This window comes from Salvia splendens, chromosome 8, assembly GCF_004379255.2.
Source record: "Salvia splendens isolate huo1 chromosome 8, SspV2, whole genome shotgun sequence".
Classification (NCBI taxonomy): domain Eukaryota; kingdom Viridiplantae; phylum Streptophyta; class Magnoliopsida; order Lamiales; family Lamiaceae; genus Salvia; species Salvia splendens.
The window spans coordinates 22,071,819-22,093,086 of NC_056039.1; the positions used below are offsets into that span (position 1 = coordinate 22,071,819).

Sequence of the window (21,268 nt, forward strand, 5' to 3'; positions counted from 1 at the left end):
TATGGTAGAAGGGATCGCGTCTGCAATTGTGCAGGAGAAGCTACCGCCCAAGAGGGCCGATCCAGGTATATTCACTTTGCATATAACTATAGGAGATGTGAAAGTCGAGCATGCAATGTGTGATCTTGGAGCTTCTATTAATGTCATGCCTTTGTCAATCTATAACCGATTGAAGGGAGTTAGATTGTCGAGTACTAGGGTGTTGATCCAACTGGTTGATAGGTCATGCATAAGTCCTGAGGGTGTTTTAGAAAATGTGTTGGTTAGAGTGCATGATTTTACCTACCCCTGCTGACTTTTATGTGATCAAAATGAGTGAGTCCGAGGCTAGGGAATCTAGTGGCATATTGTTAGGAAGGCCATTTTTTAGGACGGCCAAGACAATAGTAGACACGGCTGAGGGAACAATTTGCATTGATTTTCATGGGGAGAAGTTTACTTTTGATATCAATGAGGCCATGAAGAAGCCTATTGATTCTGAAAATGTATGCTATGTTGATGTGATTGACCCCTTAGTCCAAGATTTTCTTGAGACCGAACTATTGCAGGAGAAACTCCAAGCTTTGGATGTGTATGAGCAAGCTGACGTAGAAGCCGTTGCATGGTGTGATCTGATCAGTAGCCAAGGGTTGACCGATGAAGAGATAGAGGGAGCAATTAAGGACTTCTGCCAGAAATCAAAATTTATTGGAGCCGCAGGGGCTAAGCTACTAGTCAGTATAGAGGAACCCCCAGGGGGAGAATTAGAAAAAGAAGGAGAAGCTGAAAAAAACCCCTCTAACCGAAGACACACTTCCACCCCAAGTTGAGCTGAAGAAATTGCCATCGAATTTGAAGTATGCCTTCCTCGGAGAGGAGAGCTCATATCCAGTGATCATCAGCAGCAGCCTTACAAAGGAACAAGAGGCGAGGCTACTGACTGTGCTGAGCAAGAACAAGAAGGCAATTGGATGGAGCCTTACAGATTTAGTGGGAATAAGCCCCGACGTCTGCATGCACCACATTAGGCTGGAAGAGAGAGCAAAGGCACATCGAGATGCCCAAAGAAAGGTAAACCCCAACATGCGAGAAGAAATATTGAAGGAGATCTTGAAATTGTTGTCGCTAGGGATTATCTATTCAGTGCCGGACAGCGAGTGGGTCAGCCCGATCCACATGGTCCCAAAGAAGTCGGGAATCCAAGTCGTTCAAAATGAGAGGAATGAGCTGATCCCAACGAGGCTAGTCACGGGTTGGCGAATGTGCATCGATTACCGAAAGCTGAATAATGCAACGAGGAAGGACCATTTCCCTTTGCCTTTCATCGACCAAATGTTGGAGAGATTGGCTGGGAAGAAGTACTTTTGCTTTCTAGATGGGTACAAGCGGATACTTCCAAATTTACGTGGATCCTAAAGACCAGGATAAGACCACTTTCACTTGCCCATTCGGAACCTATGCATACATGCGCATGCCTTTCAGCCTATGTAACGCTCCAGGTACGTTTCAATGATGTATGATGAGCATATTCTCCGATTTGATTGAGGACTGCATAGAGATATTCATGGATGACTTCACGGTCTAAGGAGACTCTTTCGACTCTTGCCTTCTGAAGTGGGGTGTAATCGCTCGACTCTAATGTCGAATGACTAGACTCAGGAGTAAGCGAGTGTGCACATATGAGAATTAATGCAAAGCTCGGTCCAGACACAACGCTCCTTAAATCCGTTGGATCACTGAGTCCAGGAACTCTAGAGAACTACAGTGTTTTTGTCGTTGGACACACTCGACTCCTCTTCAAAAATAAATCCCTCAACCCGAATACTATGAATTAGTATAGGGAAGTGGGGTCGATCCCACAGAGATGGATTCGCAAAGTAGTGCTAAGAGACTATGGAAACAAACGGCTGCTGCCACACAAAGGGGTTGAGATTTAAACTACCACTAGATCTAGGCAAGAAATGTAAACGCTAGACCTAGGACACAAAAAACTTACTGGAGTCAAACATCAATACCGACAGACCCAATTATCCCCTAGACTAAGTAAACGACTACCTAATCTAGCTAAACAGTAAGCAATTAACAGTGGGGACCATATTTCCAAAAATAGCAAGTACGGTAAAAAGCTGCAGATAACCAACCCATGCTCCAGCTAACTACGACATGCACCTTCGCAACTAAACTAAACTCGCAGATGAAGAAAACAGAGCACACTCCTAAATTCAAACAGAATATAAAGATTTGGACTCCGGAAACTTGCTATGAATCGGAAATACATCAGATCTACGTAAACTAGGCGAAATGAAATGAAAACACGTAAGCTAGGCATAAAATTAAAACACTCCTGCTCATAATTACTTCAGACGCTTAATCCACTCCGGATCCAAGCCATCCGAACTCAACAACCAACAAAATCAACTCCATAACTCCGATTCTCACAGATCTGCTCCGATCAACTCCAGATTCCACAATCACAAACAACTCCACAACATCAGCAAAACAAAACCCCGATTCATCCACAAACAAACTCCATTCTTCCAGATCTCACCATTAACCTGCAATAATCCAGAAAATAACCACGAAAACAAGCAACTCCAACAATCCACCTCCAGAATTCAAGTAAACACAATCAATCATCAAAAGTCATCACGATCTACGTAAGCGAAAACGAAACTTGCATAAAAGTAGAAAAATATCCAGAAACAAAAGAGGACCGAGCTTCGAACAGCGAAGCTCGGTGAATTCAGCAGAAACGAAAAGAAAGCAGAAATAAATTGTTTCTTCGCCCCAGAGAAGGACGGTGTTTCAACCCACAAACACTATCGGAAAGCTAAAAGTGAACCCCAACGCGAACCCGAGATCCTCCGCGAATTAGAACCAAGTATGTGAAAAGTGAACTGAGCAACAGGCTGTTCGTTAGGCCTCCACCGAGAAGGTCCCTCCAGCTTGCATGCTTCTTCCTTTTATAGATGCGGACATAGCCTTCTAGAGTCTTCGTAGAAATCCCTATTCTACCCTTCAACTCCGAGGCTTCCTCCGTCAAGCAATTTCTTTCATAATGTCCGCTCTTTCACCAGTTTCCTAGGACTATGCAAGCGTCCTCTTCTTTTCCTGGATCTAGCGAAAACCTTCACACACCTGGCTTAAAACATGCGTTAGACCCAGTAATTTCACGAAATAAAACCCCTAGACCGATGCATGAAATTAGCCTTATCAAACTGCTCACACTTAAACCATGCTTGTCCTCAAGTATGAAAGACAAGAGAAAGAAATAAGGCGAATTTCAATGCACGGTCCCCAAGAACGACTCTACAAACAAAAACAAAAACAGACTCCTGGACCTAGACAACTGGCAAACTAAAAAAAACAGACTTATAAAAGAAAACAACACAAAGAATCAAAACACAAACAAGCATGAACTAGGTTCGACTTTTAGGCAACCGTCCCCACAAGCTTAAGTTCAATCCGATCGTCTACAGTCTTCAAATCTTCCCTCTTCCCTCTTCTACCTAAACGGTCCGTCAGTTCGTCAAGATAGCCTATTGACACCCCAGCTGTTAGGTTCGCTCGATCACTCATTCCTCACCAGGGAATGTTAGGATCGATTCACTCTTAAGTCAATGACACACCACTGATGCTTCGGGTTATGAGAGTTTCTCCTTTCTACAGTCCCCTTTTCCTTTTAAATTCTGGGTCAGGTTACTATTGCTTCCTGCCCTTAGATTTCTTTTTTTTTTCTTCTATTCCCCCTTTTATATATATATTTTTCCCCATGGACTTCGTCCAGCTTATACCTCCGAATTTTTAGTTTATTTCTCCCCTGGACTTCGTCCAGCTTATACCTCCATTTCCTGGACTTCGTCCAGCTTATACCTCCATTTCCTGGACTTCGTCCAGCTTATGACTCCATTTCCTTTTTTTCATACTCTCCTCCCTAACCATCAAGTGGCAGCCCAATTTACATGTTTGCACAAAAAAAAGTGTTTAGGCTTATAACTCGCTCTTATAGTAGGGCTGGACAGCTGGGTTATCTAGGGCTTTTTCCATCGTCCCAACTTCATTCAGACCGCCTTTGGTTTATTAAGGAAGAAGGTGTCAAAGTTGACATGCATTCTCTCTTCAATCGTTCTCACTAAGGGAAACCTGCCTTATTATCTCACTAGCTCATGCGAAACACACATCCTAAAGACTCTTAAAACAGAAAGAATACGAACACCATACTTACTCACCCCTCCCACTTCACTCAAGCTTGTCCCCAAGCTATCCTAGTGAAGGGGGGAAAAGGAAGTAAGAACAGCAGACAACAGACACAAACGCAAACAAAACAAAACTTCTCACACTTAGACCGAACATCGGGCTAAGTGGGAGAAAGCGCAACATACAAAACCAAAACAAAGCAACCCCTTCTCACACTTAGACCAAAAATTGGGCTAAGTGTAGGAAGGTATAACACATATATACAGAACGATGCATGCTGGCACATAAAAAACACAAGCGAAAGAAAAATGAAAAGTAAAAGACAGAAAAGTAAAAGTTACTTGGTTTTGGGGGAAATTCAATTCGGGTTCTGGCCCCCGCGGGAGCCAGACTTGGGTGGCACTGTCTGTTGGGTCATTTTAACATTCTTTCTTGCCGGTGACTCCGGCGTCTCCTTCTGATCTTCTGTGGGTCGGGGTACGGTTTTCCTCAAAAGTACAGGCCTGGAGGAAGACGGGGTGGTCTGAGGCCTTTGGGCTTGTGGCGGCTTCTGCACAGCTAGACTCCCTTGACCTGGCGTCTTGGAATCGCCGCTAGGTGCAGAAAGTCCCATCGGTGTCTCGGGGAACTTCGCTTGAAGCCACTTCGTCATCTTCATCATCATTGCGACGGCCTCCGCCATCCTGTCGGAACGCCTTGACGATTCTGCCAGTAGGTCGGTGATACGCCCCTTCAGGGCTACGACCTCCTCTCTACTTCTCCCCATTTTCCTCCGTATCTCCGTCACTTTTTTTCGTACACCGATTACCTCCTTCCTCACATTCTCTACGTCGCTTCTCACTTCCTCAACTAACTTTCTGACTTCTGCATCCTCAGCACGGTCCCTTCCTTTATCCCGTAGGGCCACAATCCCCTCCAAAACCATTTTCATCTCTGACCTCATCCATCCAACCTCTTTCCTTACTTCTTCTACTTCTATCCTGGCTCCGGCTTCCATGTCAGCGGTATCCTTCGCCTCCACCATCTCAGGCTCCTGCTTCGTCTGCGCCTCCGACTGACCAACCTCATAAAAGCACACGTCCCTTCCCTGTGTAATGAGCAGCCCCTTATTGAAAAAATAGTCCACGTTGAACACCTCCGGGGGTAGACACATCTTCACTTCTCTGCAGGACTTGTGGATTTTTATAATAACGTTGCGTTGCAGGTAAGCCCCTAGAAGGTGGCATGTGTAAAGATGTCGGGAAGGGTTGGCTGTCACTTGATGGCAGGCTTGGGCTAACCAATAGCCCAAGTGAACACGTACTCCCTTGGCCATGCACCAAGTAAAGTACAAGTCGGGGGTCGTCAGAGCGTTGTTAGCTGTGCCCATCAGGTTGTAGCTAATGAAGGTCTGGGCGAATCGCAGGACCCTTTCTCAATATGGTGGGCCTTCGACCAGCTGGTTTTGAACTGACCTACCCTAGGGTGAGCCACAAACTCCCATGCGTTCTGCGTCTTGAATCCCGGCGTCAGCTTCGGCGGACCAATCATTCTCTCGCTCCACAAACCCTCATCATCCTCTGTGCGCGTAAGCAGTCCCATCCTTAGAGTCCATTCACGGATGCTCATCACATGCTCTTCATAGAAGAGCCGGAATTTGATGGAGTCAGCATTCAGATCGATGGTGGACTTAAATCGGAAGGTGGAGAAGAATTCCCTTGCCAGGTCGATTGGAACTTCGGCGGTGCTGTGCTTGAGCAACCAATCAAAGCCGATTGCGTCGATATAAGTTCGGAATTCATCATTGCAAGCGATCTGCTTGAGCTCCGATGAGCTGTACATTTTTCCAGACTTAGCGTACTTGCCCTGGGCACTCTTCTCCTTGTGGATGGTTGCGCGTTTCGGGTCGTCAAACTTTCTCATCTCGTCCAGGAGCTTGCTTGTAATCCCGATCTCAGTTGGCTCAAAGTTGAGCTCCTCTTCTTGTTCTTCTTCAGACTCACTAGACCCAGCAGAATCCTCTGGCTCTGCAGCGTATGGTACTTTGGCAGGTAGAGGAAGTGGGAATTTAGTGGATTTCCCTTTCGCCTTCTTGGTCTTGGAAGGAACAATTTGTTTCCCCTTCCTTTTCTTCTCGGCCGCGTGGCGGCGTTCCTCTGCATCACTCTCCCCTCTGCTCGGTCTGGGAGATTCTGCCTTTTCAGGTGTTGTGGCTTCTGGACCCAGCATTTCTTCCTCCTTCTGCTGGACGGTTTCATCTATCTCATCAAGCAGACTCCGACGAGCCTGTCTCCGCGCTTCCCTTGCGTTAACCGGTGAATCGGTCCCTTCGGGGACATCAGTCAGATCCACTATCAACTCCAACCCGACATCGACGGGTTCTTGGACATTCTCAGCACCGAGGGCTTCTCCTTCCTCGTTCAACAATGGGGTTGCCCCTGCAAAATAAACAGGGGTCTCTATCCCCTCCGAACCTTCTCCAACGTGGGTTTCTGTACCCGCAGACTTCTCAGGGGTTTCCCCCTCTCTGACATCTTCCTCAGTAATTAGGGCTTCGTCGCCCCCAACCACTTCTGGGGTTTCCCCCTCCATATTTCTTTCAGCATCTAGGGCTTCGTTGCCCTCTGGAATTTCATCTCCATCAACAGGGGTTTCCCCCTCAACAAACTCCTCCAACACAGGGGTTTCCCCCTCAACACGGCTATTAGTAACAGGGGTTTCCCCCTCAGAAACACCAACCACTCTATCCTCTAAAACAGGGGTTTCCCCCTCAGTGGCAGATCCTAACCTAGGTGCACTTACGGTCAACAACTCCAACCCCGCGGCCAGATCTGCTTCGTCTTCGCGAGTTTCTGCAGCGGTTGGTTCTGAAACGGCGGCAGTGGGTTCTGCGACGGCCTCCGGCTCAGCGGTAGTTTCTTGAACGGTCTCTGGTGGTGGTGCGGAGGATGTTGAAGCGGGTTGTACGGATTTCCCCATTACAGCCGCGAACATGGCAAACGCCTCCATCGCCTTTTCTGGTCCCCCAAATTTTTGTAGCATGTCTGCCATAAACGCCGCCGCACTTGAATCGGCGGATCCTGAGGTGTTCCCTGCACTTTGCTTGTTATCCATGGAGAATTCTGCAAAACTTTTTGACAAAGACTTGGGCGGAAACTTCTTCGATTAGGGTTAGAAAAGAAAACCTAGAGAGAATTTGGGATGTAGAGAGAGAGTAAGTAAGTGGGAGGGGGGAGTAAGTAAGTAAAAATAAAAGAACACGGTATTATCCGATAAGTATGGGCGAGGAATGTTTCTGCAGGTGGGTTGCAGGCATGACGCCAGCGACTGTACGCCTCCCATAAAGGTGTCTTTTGAAATCCGAACCGGTGCCAACTCCCTCCAAAATTTTACTTCTCAATTCCCTTCCCAAGTAACTTCCTTCTGCAAAATCACACTTAGAGAAAGACATTAAACTAAAAAAATTGAAACGCCAGACTCCCCGGGTCTAGGGTATGACAGTATCAAAAACATTCCTTAAGGAGTTTAGTATTTTGAAAATATTTTTGGAAGATTATTTTTTTCTGATTTGTTTGGGTTTTTCTTGATTTTAAAGAAAGCGATTAAATATTTACATTTTATGTTCAAGTGTTCTCAAGATTCCCTAGGTCAGGACATGTTAAAACTTCTTGGATGCTGGACCTAGGAAATTCTCTAAGAATACTCACTTCCCAGATCGATTAGGTGATATCAGGGAGTGCGCGTAGTGGCATTCGTCTACTACACACATCTCCGAATTATCCCTAAATACCTTCACCCTATGGCCATTGACAAGAAATGGAGTAGAGTTTGGAGCACTTCCCTGGATCTCTACTGCTCCATTTGCACGAAGACTCACAACAGTGTATGGTCCGACCCATTTGGACTTCAGCTTACCAGGCATCAACTTGAGCCGGGATTGGAATAGGAGAACTTTCTGCCCAACTTGCAATTCCTTGACTCGGAGGTTCTTGTCATGCCAAAGTCTTGTTTTTTCTTTGTACCACATTGCCGATTCATATGACTCCAGCCTTAGCTCCTCCAACTCCTGCAGCTGCAATTTCCTCTCTTCCTCGCAAGATTCGGATCTCATGTTTATCTCCTTGACCGCCCAATATGCTCGGTGTTCTACTCCCACGGGCAAGTGACACATTTTGCCGAACACAAGCCTATATGGTGACATCCAAATAGGCGTCTTGTACGCCATCCGGTAAGCCCATAGTGCGTCTCCAAGCCTCTTACTCCAGTCTTTTCTAGACGGATTAACCGTCTTCTCCAGTATCGCCTTTATCTCTCTGTTGGATATTTCCGCCTGGCCGTTAGATTGAGGATGATAAGGTGTAGACAGTCTGTGGTGGACGCCATACTTTCTCATCAAAGCTTCAATAGTCCGGTTGCGGAAATGCGTCCCATTGTCAGATATTATAGCTCTGGGCACTCCGTACCGATTGAAGATATTAGCTCTAAGAAACTTCGATACCTCCTTAGCTTCGCAAGATGTGGTCGCCTTGGCTTCTATCCATTTCGAAACATAATCCACTGCCACTAGCTAGGTCCAAAGTGACCTCCACAAGCTAGGGCATGGCAATGATTCAGCACATCCCTCTGTTCCCACTCCAGAATACACCTCCGGATTACTTGGTCGGCTCCCATTCGCCACAAATACGGGTCATCCCAGAAATAGTACTTGGCCTCGCTTTTCAATTTCATCTTCTGGGCTCGGGAAATTACTTGCGAACTGGGCACCTCTCCAGTGACTAAGTAATTTGCCAGGTCTGCGAACCATGGCTCAGCGTTTTGATGACATTTCCCTTTTTTGGCATCCCCTGGACCTGTTAACACCATAATCTCTTCCCAGCTGATAGGTCGAGGAATTTTTTTTACGTAGTACAAATGTTCCTCTGGGAATGCATCCGGTATTGCTTCCTCGGTCTCCCCTTGGACGGAAACTTCTTCGATTAGGGTTAGAAAAGAAAACCTAGAGAGAATTTGGGATGTAGAGAGAGAGTAAGTAAGTGGGAGGGGGGAGTAAGTAAGTAAAAATAAAAGAACACGGTATTATCCGATAAGTATGGGCGAGGACTGTTTCTGCAGGTGGGTTGCAGGCATGACGCCAGCGACTGTACGCCTCCCATAAAGGTGTCTTTTGAAATCCGAACCGGTGCCAACTCCCTCCAAAATTTTACTTCTCAATTCCCTGCCCAAGTAACTTCCTTCTGCAAAATCACACTTAGAGAAAGACATTAAACTAAAAAAATTAAAACGCCAGACTCCCCGGGTCTAGGGTATGACAGTGTCAAAAACATTCCTTAAGGAGTTTAGTATTTTGAAAATATTTTTGGAAGATTATTTTTTTCTGATTTGTTTGGGTTTTTCTTGATTTTAAAGAAAGCGATTAAATATTTACATTTTATGTTCAAGTGTTCTCAAGATTCCCTAGGTCAGGACATGTTAAAACTTCTTGGATGCTGGACCTAGGAAATTCTCTAAGAATACTCACTTCCCAGATCGATTAGGTGATATCAGGGAGTGCGCGTAGTGGCATTTCGTCTACTACACACATCTCCGAATTATCCCTAAATACCTTCACCCTATGGCCATTGACAAGAAATGGAGTAGAGTTTGGAGCACTTCCCTGGATCTCTACTGCTCCATTTGCACGAAGACTCACAACAGTGTATGGTCCGACCCATTTGGACTTCAGCTTACCAGGAATCAACTTGAGCCGGGATTGGAATAGGAGAACTTTCTGCCCAACTTGCAATTCCTTGACTCGGAGGTTCTTGTCATGCCAAAGTCTTGTTTTTTCTTTGTACCACATTGCCGATTCATATGACTCCAGCCTTAGCTCCACCAACTCCTGCAGCTGCAATTTCCTCTCTTCCTCGCAAGATTCGGATCTCATGTTTATCTCCTTGACCGCCCAATATGCTCGGTGTTCTACTCCCACGGGCAAGTGACACATTTTGCCGAACACAAGCCTATATGGTGACATCCAAATAGGCGTCTTGTACGCCATCCGGTAAGCCCATAGTGCGTCTCCAAGCCTCTTACTCCAGTCTTTTCTAGACGGATTAACCGTCTTCTCCAGTATCGCCTTTATCTCTCTGTTGGATATTTCCGCCTGGCCGTTAGATTGAGGATGATAAGGTGTAGACAGTCTGTGGTGGACGCCATACTTTCTCATCAAAGCTTCAATAGTCCGGTTGCGGAAATGCGTCCCATTGTCAGATATTATAGCTCTGGGCACTCCGTACCGATTGAAGATATTAGCTCTAAGAAACTTCGATACCTCCTTAGCTTCGCAGGATGTGGTCGCCTTGGCTTCTATCCATTTCGAAACATAATCCACTGCCACTAGCTAGGTCCAAAGTGACCTCCACAAGCTAGGGCATGGCAATGATTCAGCACATCCCTCTGTTCCCACTCCAGAATACACCTCCGGATTACTTGGTCGGCTCCCATTCGCCACAAATACGGGTCATCCCAGAAATAGTACTTGGTCTCGCTTTTCAATTTCATCTTCTGGGCTCGGGAAATTACTTGCGAACTGGGCACCTCTCCAGTGACTAAGTAATTTGCCAGGTCTGCGAACCATGGCTCAGCGTTTTGATGACATTTCCCTTTTTTGGCATCCCATGGACCTGTTAACACCATAATCTCTTCCCAGCTGATAGGTCGAGGAATTTTTTTTACGTAGTACAAATGTTCCTCTGGGAATGCATCCGGTATTGCTTCCTCGGTCTCCCCTTGAAATATCCTGCTCAGATGATCGGCTACTTTATTTTCTGTTCCCTTTTTGTCTCTGACTTCCCAATCAAATTCCTGCAAAAGCAACACCCATCGGATTAATCTCGGCTTGGATTCTTTCTTTGCCAACAGGTACTTTATAGCCGCGTGGTCGGTGAAGACTATCACCCTCGACCCAAGCAAGTACGGGCGAAATTTCTCAAATGAGGATACTACCGCCAGCATTTCTTTTTCAGTAGTGTCATAATTTCTCTGAGCTTGATTTAGCGTTTTTGAAGCATAAAAGATCACATAGCTTTTACCATCAACTCTTTGACCTAGCACCGCTCCCACGGCATAATCGCTTGCGTCACACATAATCTCAAAGGGTAGATTCCAGTCGGGCGCTCTAATAATAGGCGCAGATACTAGCCTGTCTTTTAACAACTAAAAAGCCTTTTTGCATTCCTCATCAAATATAAAATCAACATCGTTATGCAACAAGTGGGTGAGTGGCTGAGCAATTTTTGCGAAATCTTTTATGAACCTCCTATAGAATCCTGCATGCCCTAGGAATCCTCTCACCTCCTTCTGATTCGTCGGGTAAGGCAGTTTCGAGATCACCTCAATCTTTGCCTGGTCTACCTGTATACCTCTTTCCGAGACTACGTGCCCAAGGACAATTCCCTCAGGGACCATAAAGTGGCATTTCTCGAAGTTCAAAACCAAATGTTTTTCCTGGCACCTTCTCAATACTATATCCAAACTAGCCAAACATGAGTCAAATGAATTCCCGTACACAGTGAAGTCGGCCATAAAAATCTCGATGCAGTCCTCCAAAAGATCCGAGAAGATACTCATCATACACCGCTGAAAAGTGCCTGGCGCATTGCACAGGCCAAACGGCATCCTCCTGTAAGCGTACGTGCCGAAAGGACACGTGAAAGTTGTCTTCTCCTGGTCCTCGGGATCCACATAGATCTGAAAATACCCACTATACCCGTCTAGGAAACAGAAGTATTGCTTGCCTGCTAGCCTCTCCAGCATCTGGTCAATGAAAGGTAGAGGGAAATGGTCTTTCTTGGTCGCTTCATTTAACTTCCTATAATCGATGCACATCCTCCACCCAGTAACTAGTCTGGTGGGCACCAATTCATTCTTATCGTTCTTGACCACCTGTATTCCTGACTTCTTGGGTACCATATGGACTGGACTCACCCATTCACTGTCTGGTATGGAATAAATGATTCCTAGGGAGAGTAGTTTCAATAATTCTTTCAGCACTTCCTCCCTCATGTTAGGATTCAATTTGCGTTGAGGATCTCTGCAGGCTTTCGCTCCTTCCTCCAAGCGGATGTGATGCATGCACAAATCTGGACTAATTCCTACCAGGTCAGAGAGTGTCCACCCAATAGCCTTCTTGTTTCTTCGGATTACCTTCAGCAGTCCCTCTTCTTGTCCCTCGGTCAAGCTGCTGTTGATAATCACAGGGAAAGTTTCGTTCTCCTCTAGATACGCATACTTTAGGCCTGGTGGAAGTGTTTTCAACTCTTTGTTGGGAACATCTTTTTCTTGGGGCAAGGGATTTTTCTCTGTTACTTCCGTTGTCATTCCCTTCCTCGACCCAGCAGAACCTTCCACACTTGCCACATAAGGTGTATTCCTTGACCTAGCTAGCTCCGGATTTGCACAGAAATTTAGAATTGCTTCAGCTAGCTCCTCATCTGATAACTCGCTTGTGTTCATTGCTTGACACCAACTGGCTACTTCTCTATCAATGGCATGACTCATCCCGGAGTTCTAAATCTCTTCCTGCATTAATTCCGTCTCAAGGTATTCTTGGACCAAAGGGTTAATAACATCTATAGCATGCAAATTTTCAACGTCAAGAGGTTTCTTGATTGCCTCATAAATGCTGAATGTGTATTTCTCCCCATTATAATCAAGGCAAATTGTTCCATCAAAAACATCAATGATAGTCTTAGCGGTACGTAGGAAGGGTCTCCCTAAAAGTACTCCGCCCGACTCTGCAGACTCATTATCACTCATCTTAATCACATGGAAATCAGCAGGGTACAAGAAGTCATGTACCTTGACTATCACATTCTCAAGCACCCCTTCAGGACAGATGCATGACCTGTCCGCCAGTTGAATCACAACCCTCGTGTCTACCATGCCTACCCCCACTAATTTCTTGTATATGGAAAGTGGTAACATATTTATCGACGCACCCAAATCACACATAGCGTGCTCGATTCTCACATCACCAATAGAGATGGGCAAGGTGAACATACCTGGGTCATTGCATTTTGAAGGAATCTTCCTCTTCTGAATCACTGCGGAGACGTTCTCGCCTATCAGGATTTTCCCACTGGGCCTAGCCTTCCCAGCTATAAATTCCTTGATGAACTTGCCAAAGACTGGCATCTTCAGGGCCTGTAAGAATGACAGATTGATTTCCAACTTCCCAAAAATGTCCATGAAGTCTACCGGTTCTTCCTTCTGTTTCTTGGCTTCCCCCCGACTCAGAAAGGGTTTCAGTCGCTTCCTCGCTCTGGTAGAACTTTCAGCTGATAACTCTCCAGTTTCTTTTCCCACTGCCTCATCTTCCAACTCCGGTTCTGGATCGAGGAAGAATGGTTCAGTTGATCTAGGCAAAGGTTTCTCTAAATCTCCTGTCTTAAGGTCATCCTTGATCGAGGGACTTCCTCCCTCCAAGTGTCTTGGCCTAGGAATTGTATCCTCTTCTTCCCTGTCTTCCTTGGGATCTGTCACCTCCTTTGTTCTTACCACTGGCCCATCATATCTCTTCCCAGATCTCAAGGTAATCTAACTTATATTAGCTCTGTCCGGTGGCCTTACGGAGGCGGGAATCTTCCCTTCATTTCCCCTCATATCACGCAAAGAAGTAGCTATCTGGGACAACTGCTTAGCCAGCATATCCATGGCTGCTTTCTGCTCCTGTTGAGCATCTTGAAGCTTGTGCACTACGTCATTGTTCGATTGCAGGTTGTTTTGCATATGTTGCTGAGAACTGACGAGGTCGTGCACCATATCATCGTTACTTTTTGGTGGTTTCGGTGGCTGACTGGGTCCTGGGCCGATACTTAGAGTCGGTCCACTTGCTTGATTCTGACGAGCGTTTCCTTGACCGCCTGAAGAGTTATTGTATTGATTTCCTTGGCCCTGGTAATTATTCTGAAAATTCCTTTGGTGTGGGGGTACATAAGAGTTCCCTTGACTGCTCTGATTCATGTTTCCCCAGCTCAAGTGGTCTCCTTGGTTCCGATTAATCCAGTTGCCCTGCCCCTTTTGATTCCTTCCTGACCAATTACCTTGTCTTTCGGGCTGAGGTGCAAACTGCTGACTTTGTTGCGGTGCCGGCTGATTCTGTTCATTGTCAGTCCATCTGAAATTGGGATGGTTTCTCCAGGGCGCATCTCTCTGTCTCCCTGGATTCCAGCTCCCATCGGGATTCCAACTTCCCATTGCATTGACCTGGGCCTGAAAATCTCCTTCCTGGGTCCCGTAATATTGTTGAATTTGATTATCTCCTAGACTAGGAGATTTCTCCTTCCCTTGTGAAGCCAGTGGAATCGCCTTTTCAATCGCGTTCAAAAGAGCCTTCTCGAGCCTATCCATCCTTGCTTCGACTTTGTCATCTTCTTGTTCTCTCACAGCATGCACCGATCCTCTTCTCACTGCATTCCTAGGGTTATCGTACGCCTTCTTAGCGTCAATCAACTTCCCTAGGATCTCTCTTGCCTCACTTCCCCTTTTTCTTGTGAAATTTCCCCCACTCGAGGAGTTCATTAAGTCATTTGACTCGGGAGTGGCTCCTTCGTAAAACAGAGAGTAGGTCTCTGCCTCTATCATTCGGTGATTCGGGCATGCATCCAACAACCCCTTAAATCTCGACCAATACTGACTCAACGATTCATCGTAATCTTGCTTACACTCTAGTATTTCTTTCTTAAGTGCATTCGTCTTGTTGGATGGGAAGAAATAATCTAAGAATTCTAACTTGAAGTCCCTCCACGTGCGGATAGAATCCGGAGGCAACCTCAATAGCCACGTATTAGCTTCCCCCTTCAAGGTGAACGGAATCGCTCGTAGGCGATAATCCTCCTCTGTTGCATCATTCGGCCTCTTCTGAATACCACATAATTTACTGAATTCATTTAAGAACTCATACGGGCACTCATTTCTACGCCCAGAGAACGTCGGCAAGATGCCGAGTACGTTTGTCTTGATCTCGATAGCCCTCTGGAGTGGATTCATCACTATAGCTTGAGTTGGTTCTCCATCTAAATGGGCAGTTAGAGAGCCGATTTCTGGATCCGAGTCTACCACCTGCGCCATGACTACTTCTTCCGCTTCCCCTGTTTCTGACTCTGTTTTTGATTCGGGTGGTGATTCTGGATCTTCGCGTCCTGATGACGTCCAAGATTCGTCGCTAGTGGATTCACTCGGAAACGGATCTCCCGTGGTGAACCCTGATCTGGTGGTCACAGTAGAGACTGTATCCTTACCCCGCCAATCAAACTGGCGGTGTTTCCACCCAGATGAGTTGCTCCAGTAGGTAGATCTTGAGCCTCTGCTCATAAACTGCAAACAAAAGAAAAAGAAAACAAATCAAAACTATTTACACCACAGACTCTGAACACTAACACTAAGCACGCCATCCATCCCCGGCAACGGCGCCATTTGAAGTGGGGTGTAATCGCTCGACTCTAATGTCGAATGACTAGACTCAGGAGTAAGCGAGTGTGCACATATGAGAATTAATGCAAAGCTCGGTCCAGACACAACGCTCCTTAAATCCGCTGGATCACTGGGTCCAGGAACTCTAGAGAACTTTAGTGTTTTTGTCGTCGGACACACTCGACTCCTCTTCAAAAATAAATCCCTCAACCCGAATACTATGAATTAGTATAGGGAAGTGGGGTCGATCCCACAGAGATGGATTCGCAAAATAGTGCTAAGAGACTATGGAAACAAACGGCTGCTGCCACACAAAGGGGTTGAGATTTAAACTACCACTAGATCTAGGCAAGAAATGTAAACGCTAGACCTAGGACACAGAAAACTTACTGGAGTCAAACATCAATACCGACGACCCAATTATCCCCTAGACTAAGTAAACGACTACCTAATCTAGCTAAACAGTAAGCAATTAACAGTGGGGACCATATTTCCAAAAATAGCAAGTACGGTAAAAAGCTGCAGATAACCAACCCATGCTCCAGCTAACTACGACATGCACCTTCGCAACTAAACTAAACTCGCAGATGAAGAAAACAGAGCACACTCCTAAATTCAAACAGAATATAAAGATTTGGACTCCGGAAACTTGCTATGAATCAGAAATACATCAGATCTACGTAAACTAGGCGAAATGAAATGAAAACACGTAAGCTAAGCATAAAATTAAAACACTCCTGCTCATAATTACTTCAGACGCTTAATCCACTCCGGATCCAAGCCATCCGAACTCAACAACCAACAAAATCAACTCCATAACTCCGATTCTCACAGATCTGCTCCGATCAACTCCAGATTCCACAATCACAAACAACTCCACAACATCAGCAAAATAAAACCCCGATTCATCCACAAACAAACTCCATTCTTCCAGATCTCACCATTAACCTGCAATAATCCAGAAAATAACCACGAAAACAAGCAACTCCAACAATCCAACTCCAGAATTCAAGTAAACACAATCAATCATCAAAAGTCATCACGATCTACGTAAGCGAAAACGAAACTTGCATAAAAGTAGAGAAATATCCAGAAACAAAAGACGACCGAGCTTCGAACAGCGAAGCTCGGCGAATTCAGCAGAAATGAAAAGAAAGCAGAAATAAATTGTTTCTTCGCCCCAGAGAAGGACGGTGTTACAACCCACAAACACTATCGGAAAGCTAAAAGTGAACCCCAGCGCGAACCCATGATCCTCCGCGAATTAGAACCAAGTATGTGAAAAGTGAACTGAGCAACAGGCTGTTCGTGAGGCCTCCACCGAGAAGGTCCCTCCAGCTTGCATGCTTCTTCCTTTTATAGATGCGGACATAGCCTTCTAGAGTCTTCGTAGAAATCCCTATTCTACCCTTCAACTCCGAGGCTTCCTCCGTCAAGCAATTTCTTTCATAATGTCCGCTCTTTCGCCAGTTTCCTAGGACTATGCAAGTGTCCTCTTCTTTTCCTGGATCTAGCGAAAACCTTCACACACCTGGCTTAAAACATGCGTTAGACCCAGTAATTTCACGAAATAAAACCCCTAGACCGATGCATGAAATTAGCCTTATCACCTTCATCATTTGGACATAGTTCTAGAAAGGTGTCAAACAAAAAGTCTGGTTTTGAACTTTGAGAAGTGTCATTTTATGGTCACTGAGGGGATTGTTCTAGGACACGTGGTTTCAGAGAGAGGAATCCGGGTGGATCAAACCAAGGTGGATGTTATATCCAAATTACCATTCCCTACTGATCAGAAGGGGATAAGGGGTTTTCTATGGCACGCCTGGTTTTATTGAAGATTTATCAAGGATTTCTCCAAGATCGCCCAACCCCTTACCCGACTTCTTCAGAATGAAGTGGAGTTCGTCTTTGATGAGCAATGCAAGGCCGCTTTCAACCTTCTCAAGGAAAAGCTGATATCCGCACCTATCATACGGGCTCCTGACTGGGACTACCCTTTCGAAGTGATGTGCGACGCCAGCGACTATGCAGTGGGAGCCGTACTGGGTCAGAAGATCGATGGGAAGAGGTACGTAATTTTTTATGCATCTAAGACACTAAATCAAGCCCAGCGGAATTACGATACCACTGAAAAAGAGATGCTGGCAGTGGTGTATTCTTTCGAAAAGTTCCGGCCATATTTGTTGGGATCCAAGGTCATCGTTTATACTGACCATGCAGCGATTAAGTATCTGATTGCCAAGAAGGAATCCAAACCCCGCTTGATCCGATGGGTCCTCTTGTTACAAGAATTTGATTGGGCAGTGGAAGATAAGAGAGGAGTCGAGAACAAGGTGGCGGACCATTTAAGTAGAGTAGTGGAAGATGGAAACAGTGAAGAGGTGCACGACAAGTTTCCAGAAGAGCATTTATGTGAGATAATTTTTGAGGTCAGGAAGGTTGACTGGGAAGAAGTGATGAAGCTTACTGGCCAGTACGATGCAGGAAAAGGAAAAGAAAAAGTAGGGCAAGAACCATGGTATGCAGACCTAGCCAACTACCTAGTGACTGGAGAGCTTCCAGAAGTACCGAGTATTACCAAGGCCCAAAGAATGAAGATCAAGAGTGAAGAAAAATACTACTTTTGGGACGACCCATATCTGTGGAGAGTGGGATCCGATCAAGTGATAAGGAGGTGCGTTCCTGACTGGGAGCAAAGGGACGTTCTGATCCATTGCCACTCGTTAGCATGTGGAGGACATTTCGGATCCAAGAAAACGGCAAGGAAGATTCTGGATAGCGGCTTTTATTGGCCAACCCTCAAGAAGGATGCATACGAGTTCTGCAGAAGTTGTGAACGCTGTCAACTGACCGGTGGGATATCTGCAAAAGATGAGATGCCCCAAGTTCCGGTAATTATCTGTGAGTTATTCGACATATGGGGAATGGACTTCATGGGTCCTTTTCCTTCGTCCTATGACAATTTGTATATCCTAGTTGCAGTGGATTACGTCTCCAAGTGGGTAGAAGCCAAGGCCACAAGCACGTGTGAAGCAAGGGAGGTGGCCAAGTTCCTCAAAAGTAACATTTTCAGTCGATTCGGAGTTCCGAGGGCGATCATATCAGATCAAGGTACACACTTCTGTAATCGCACAATTGAAGCCTTAATTAAAAATACGGTGTGCACCACAGACTATCAAGCCCCTACCATCCGCAAGCAAACGGTCAAGCGGAGATTTCTAACTGCGAGATAAAGAAGATTTTGGAGAAGACTGTCAATCCTTCTAGGAAGGACTGGAGTGTAAGGTTAGAAGATGCTTTATGGGCATATCGGACAGCCTACAAGACCCCCATAGGGATGTCCCCGTACCGGATTGTTTTTGGAAAGATGTGCCACTTACCGGTGGGAATTGAACACCGGGCATACTGGGCAGTACAACAAGTGAATATGGATGCTACAGCCTGTGAAGAGGAAAGGAAGCTGCAGTTGCAGGAGCTTGAGGAACTTAGATTGGAGTCGTTTGACTCAGCCATGTGGTACAAGGAGCGAACCAAACTATGGCACGACATGAATCTGAGGACCAAGGATCTCCATGTTGGGCAGAAAGTACTACTCTTCCAGTCGAGACTGAAGCTCATGCCTGGGAAACTCAAATCGAAATGGACAGGGCCTTATGTCATCACCTCACTCCGTTCCAATGGAGCAGTAGAAATTTCAGGGAGTCTTCCTAACTCTGAGCCTTTTATTGTGAATGGGCATAGGCTAAAAGTATTTAGGGACAACAGTGACGTGGCAGTGGTGGATGAGATTCCACTGCGACCACACACTTAGGGTTCATACTGACTGGTAGGATAGGGAATGGAATTCCACTGGGCTAGCTCTTTTCAGCGTAACTTGCATATGCTGGCTAAGTAGAATTCCAATTCTCCTAAGGAAGATGTAAATATGGTACATATTTTGTAGTTAATTAATTTGAACCTTTGCATGCTAGTTAGGTTTAAGAAAAACCAAAAATATTTATCGGACCTCAAATATTAATTGGGAGTACGTACTGACCATCAGAATACCATTTTGGTGAAACTCCTATTTTATTTAAGTGTCCTTTTTACTTTATTTCTAATCTAGGAAATATAGGGGGAAATCATTAAGGGACGAATTTGAATTTGTGGACTTTCTGCAGCTTTTGCAAGGTGGCAGCAGCTGGAAGGGGCGCGTGAGCAGAGAGAGTGGACACGCCGACCAATCAGGAGTCAGTATTCTCAACCGCCTCTCCCTCGAAACGACGTGGTTTGGAACCGCCTATAACCGTTTGCAAACCCACAACTGCCCTATTCCAACCCATAACCAGCCGTCTCCCCCATTTTCACTTCACAATTTCACTCTGCAACTTTTTTCTCTGCAAAATTTCCACCATCACCCCACAAACACCAACCTCCATTTCACAGATCTAAGCCATGGGAAGGAAAGCATTCGCAACAAAAATCAAACCCACTTCAACCCGCAGGGAAGAAAAACTAGAATCACCACTGCCGCGGGAAGAACGGCCGCCAAGCCCACAACCGCAACCGCAACCATCGGAGCCGACTCCTCAAGCGCCAACAATGGTCTCCTTGGAAGCAATGGCGGCGTTTCTTTGACAGCAGGACCCCAATAGGGATTGGTAGGCGGCGCTAGCCGGTTTGGGTCAAATCGGGGGACAAGAGAGAGTAATCGGAGAAAATCCTTCAGAACCGATTGTGCCATCTACAGCAACACTCTCCACCCCCATTGCGACTTCCTCCGGAATTCTACCAGAAAGAGAAGCTCCATCGACTACCCCACCAACTAAGTCCTCGGAACCCTCAGAAACTCAACAACACAGTGATTCAATGGAGATTGACCCCATATCAGCTCATTACGATTTCGACTCGGAAGAACGTGAAGCAAGGAAAGGTCAGGAACAGGGGAGCCTACAGGGAGCAGTTGAGTCAGAGAAAACGCTGACGGCGGGAGTCGTTCCTCGAAAAGTGGCGAGGGAGGAGATAGATCTGAACGAATCAGCCAAGAAGCAGGGCCAAATGACCGATGAGGAATTTCAGGCTATTTTAGATGATGTCAATCGGATGGAAGATGACACTGCCATGGTGGCTTAGGGGCTAGACCTCGCATCACGAGCAGTAGGAGAGAGTGAAGATCCGAAGAAGGAAACCGCTCGGAAAACCAAGCTAGGGAAGAAGAGATTATGCCGGAATCACCCCTGCCGGAAGCAGAGAGGGGTGATACATCTATTGCAGCATAGGAAACGAAAGCAAAAGAAACAGAAGCAAGACCAGAAGTACCCAACCCAGTGGCACCTCTGGTGACAAAACCGAAGGCCGTCAAGAGGAAGTTGGTGTTGAAGGGCGAACCTAAGGCTAGACAGCCAAAGCCGCAAAGGGTATCTCAATGATGCTTAGGGAAGTGGGCAGCTAGTAAGGCGAAGCCGAACACAGAGGCAGATCCCGTGGAGATCTTGAGTGAAGAAGAGAGGACCACTCCCACAAAACCTGGGGATGAGTCTTTACCTGTTACTGACCTAGAGGATACTGCAATGGAAACCGAAGCGGTCTCTCCAACACTGAGTGGCCAAGGTGAAGAGGCTGACGGGATGGCTGAGGGTCTGGACCTCGCATCCAGGTCAGTAGGCCACAAGGAGACCAGTCC

General features: G+C 46.1%; 1 protein-coding gene across 1 annotated transcript; it reads right to left on the minus strand.

Annotated features, from left to right (window-relative positions):
• Positions 1 to 2,608: 2,608 nt before the first annotated feature.
• Positions 2,609 to 7,164, minus strand: LOC121745914. Its single transcript, XM_042139857.1, has 6 exons — positions 6,835 to 7,164; positions 6,017 to 6,399; positions 5,635 to 5,902; positions 5,141 to 5,263; positions 4,676 to 5,089; positions 2,609 to 2,632 (listed from the first exon to the last, which is right to left on the minus strand). Exons 1-6 carry the CDS (start codon positions 7,162 to 7,164, stop codon positions 2,609 to 2,611), a joined length of 1,542 nt encoding a protein of 513 aa, XP_041995791.1.
• Positions 7,165 to 21,268: the final 14,104 nt, after the last annotated feature.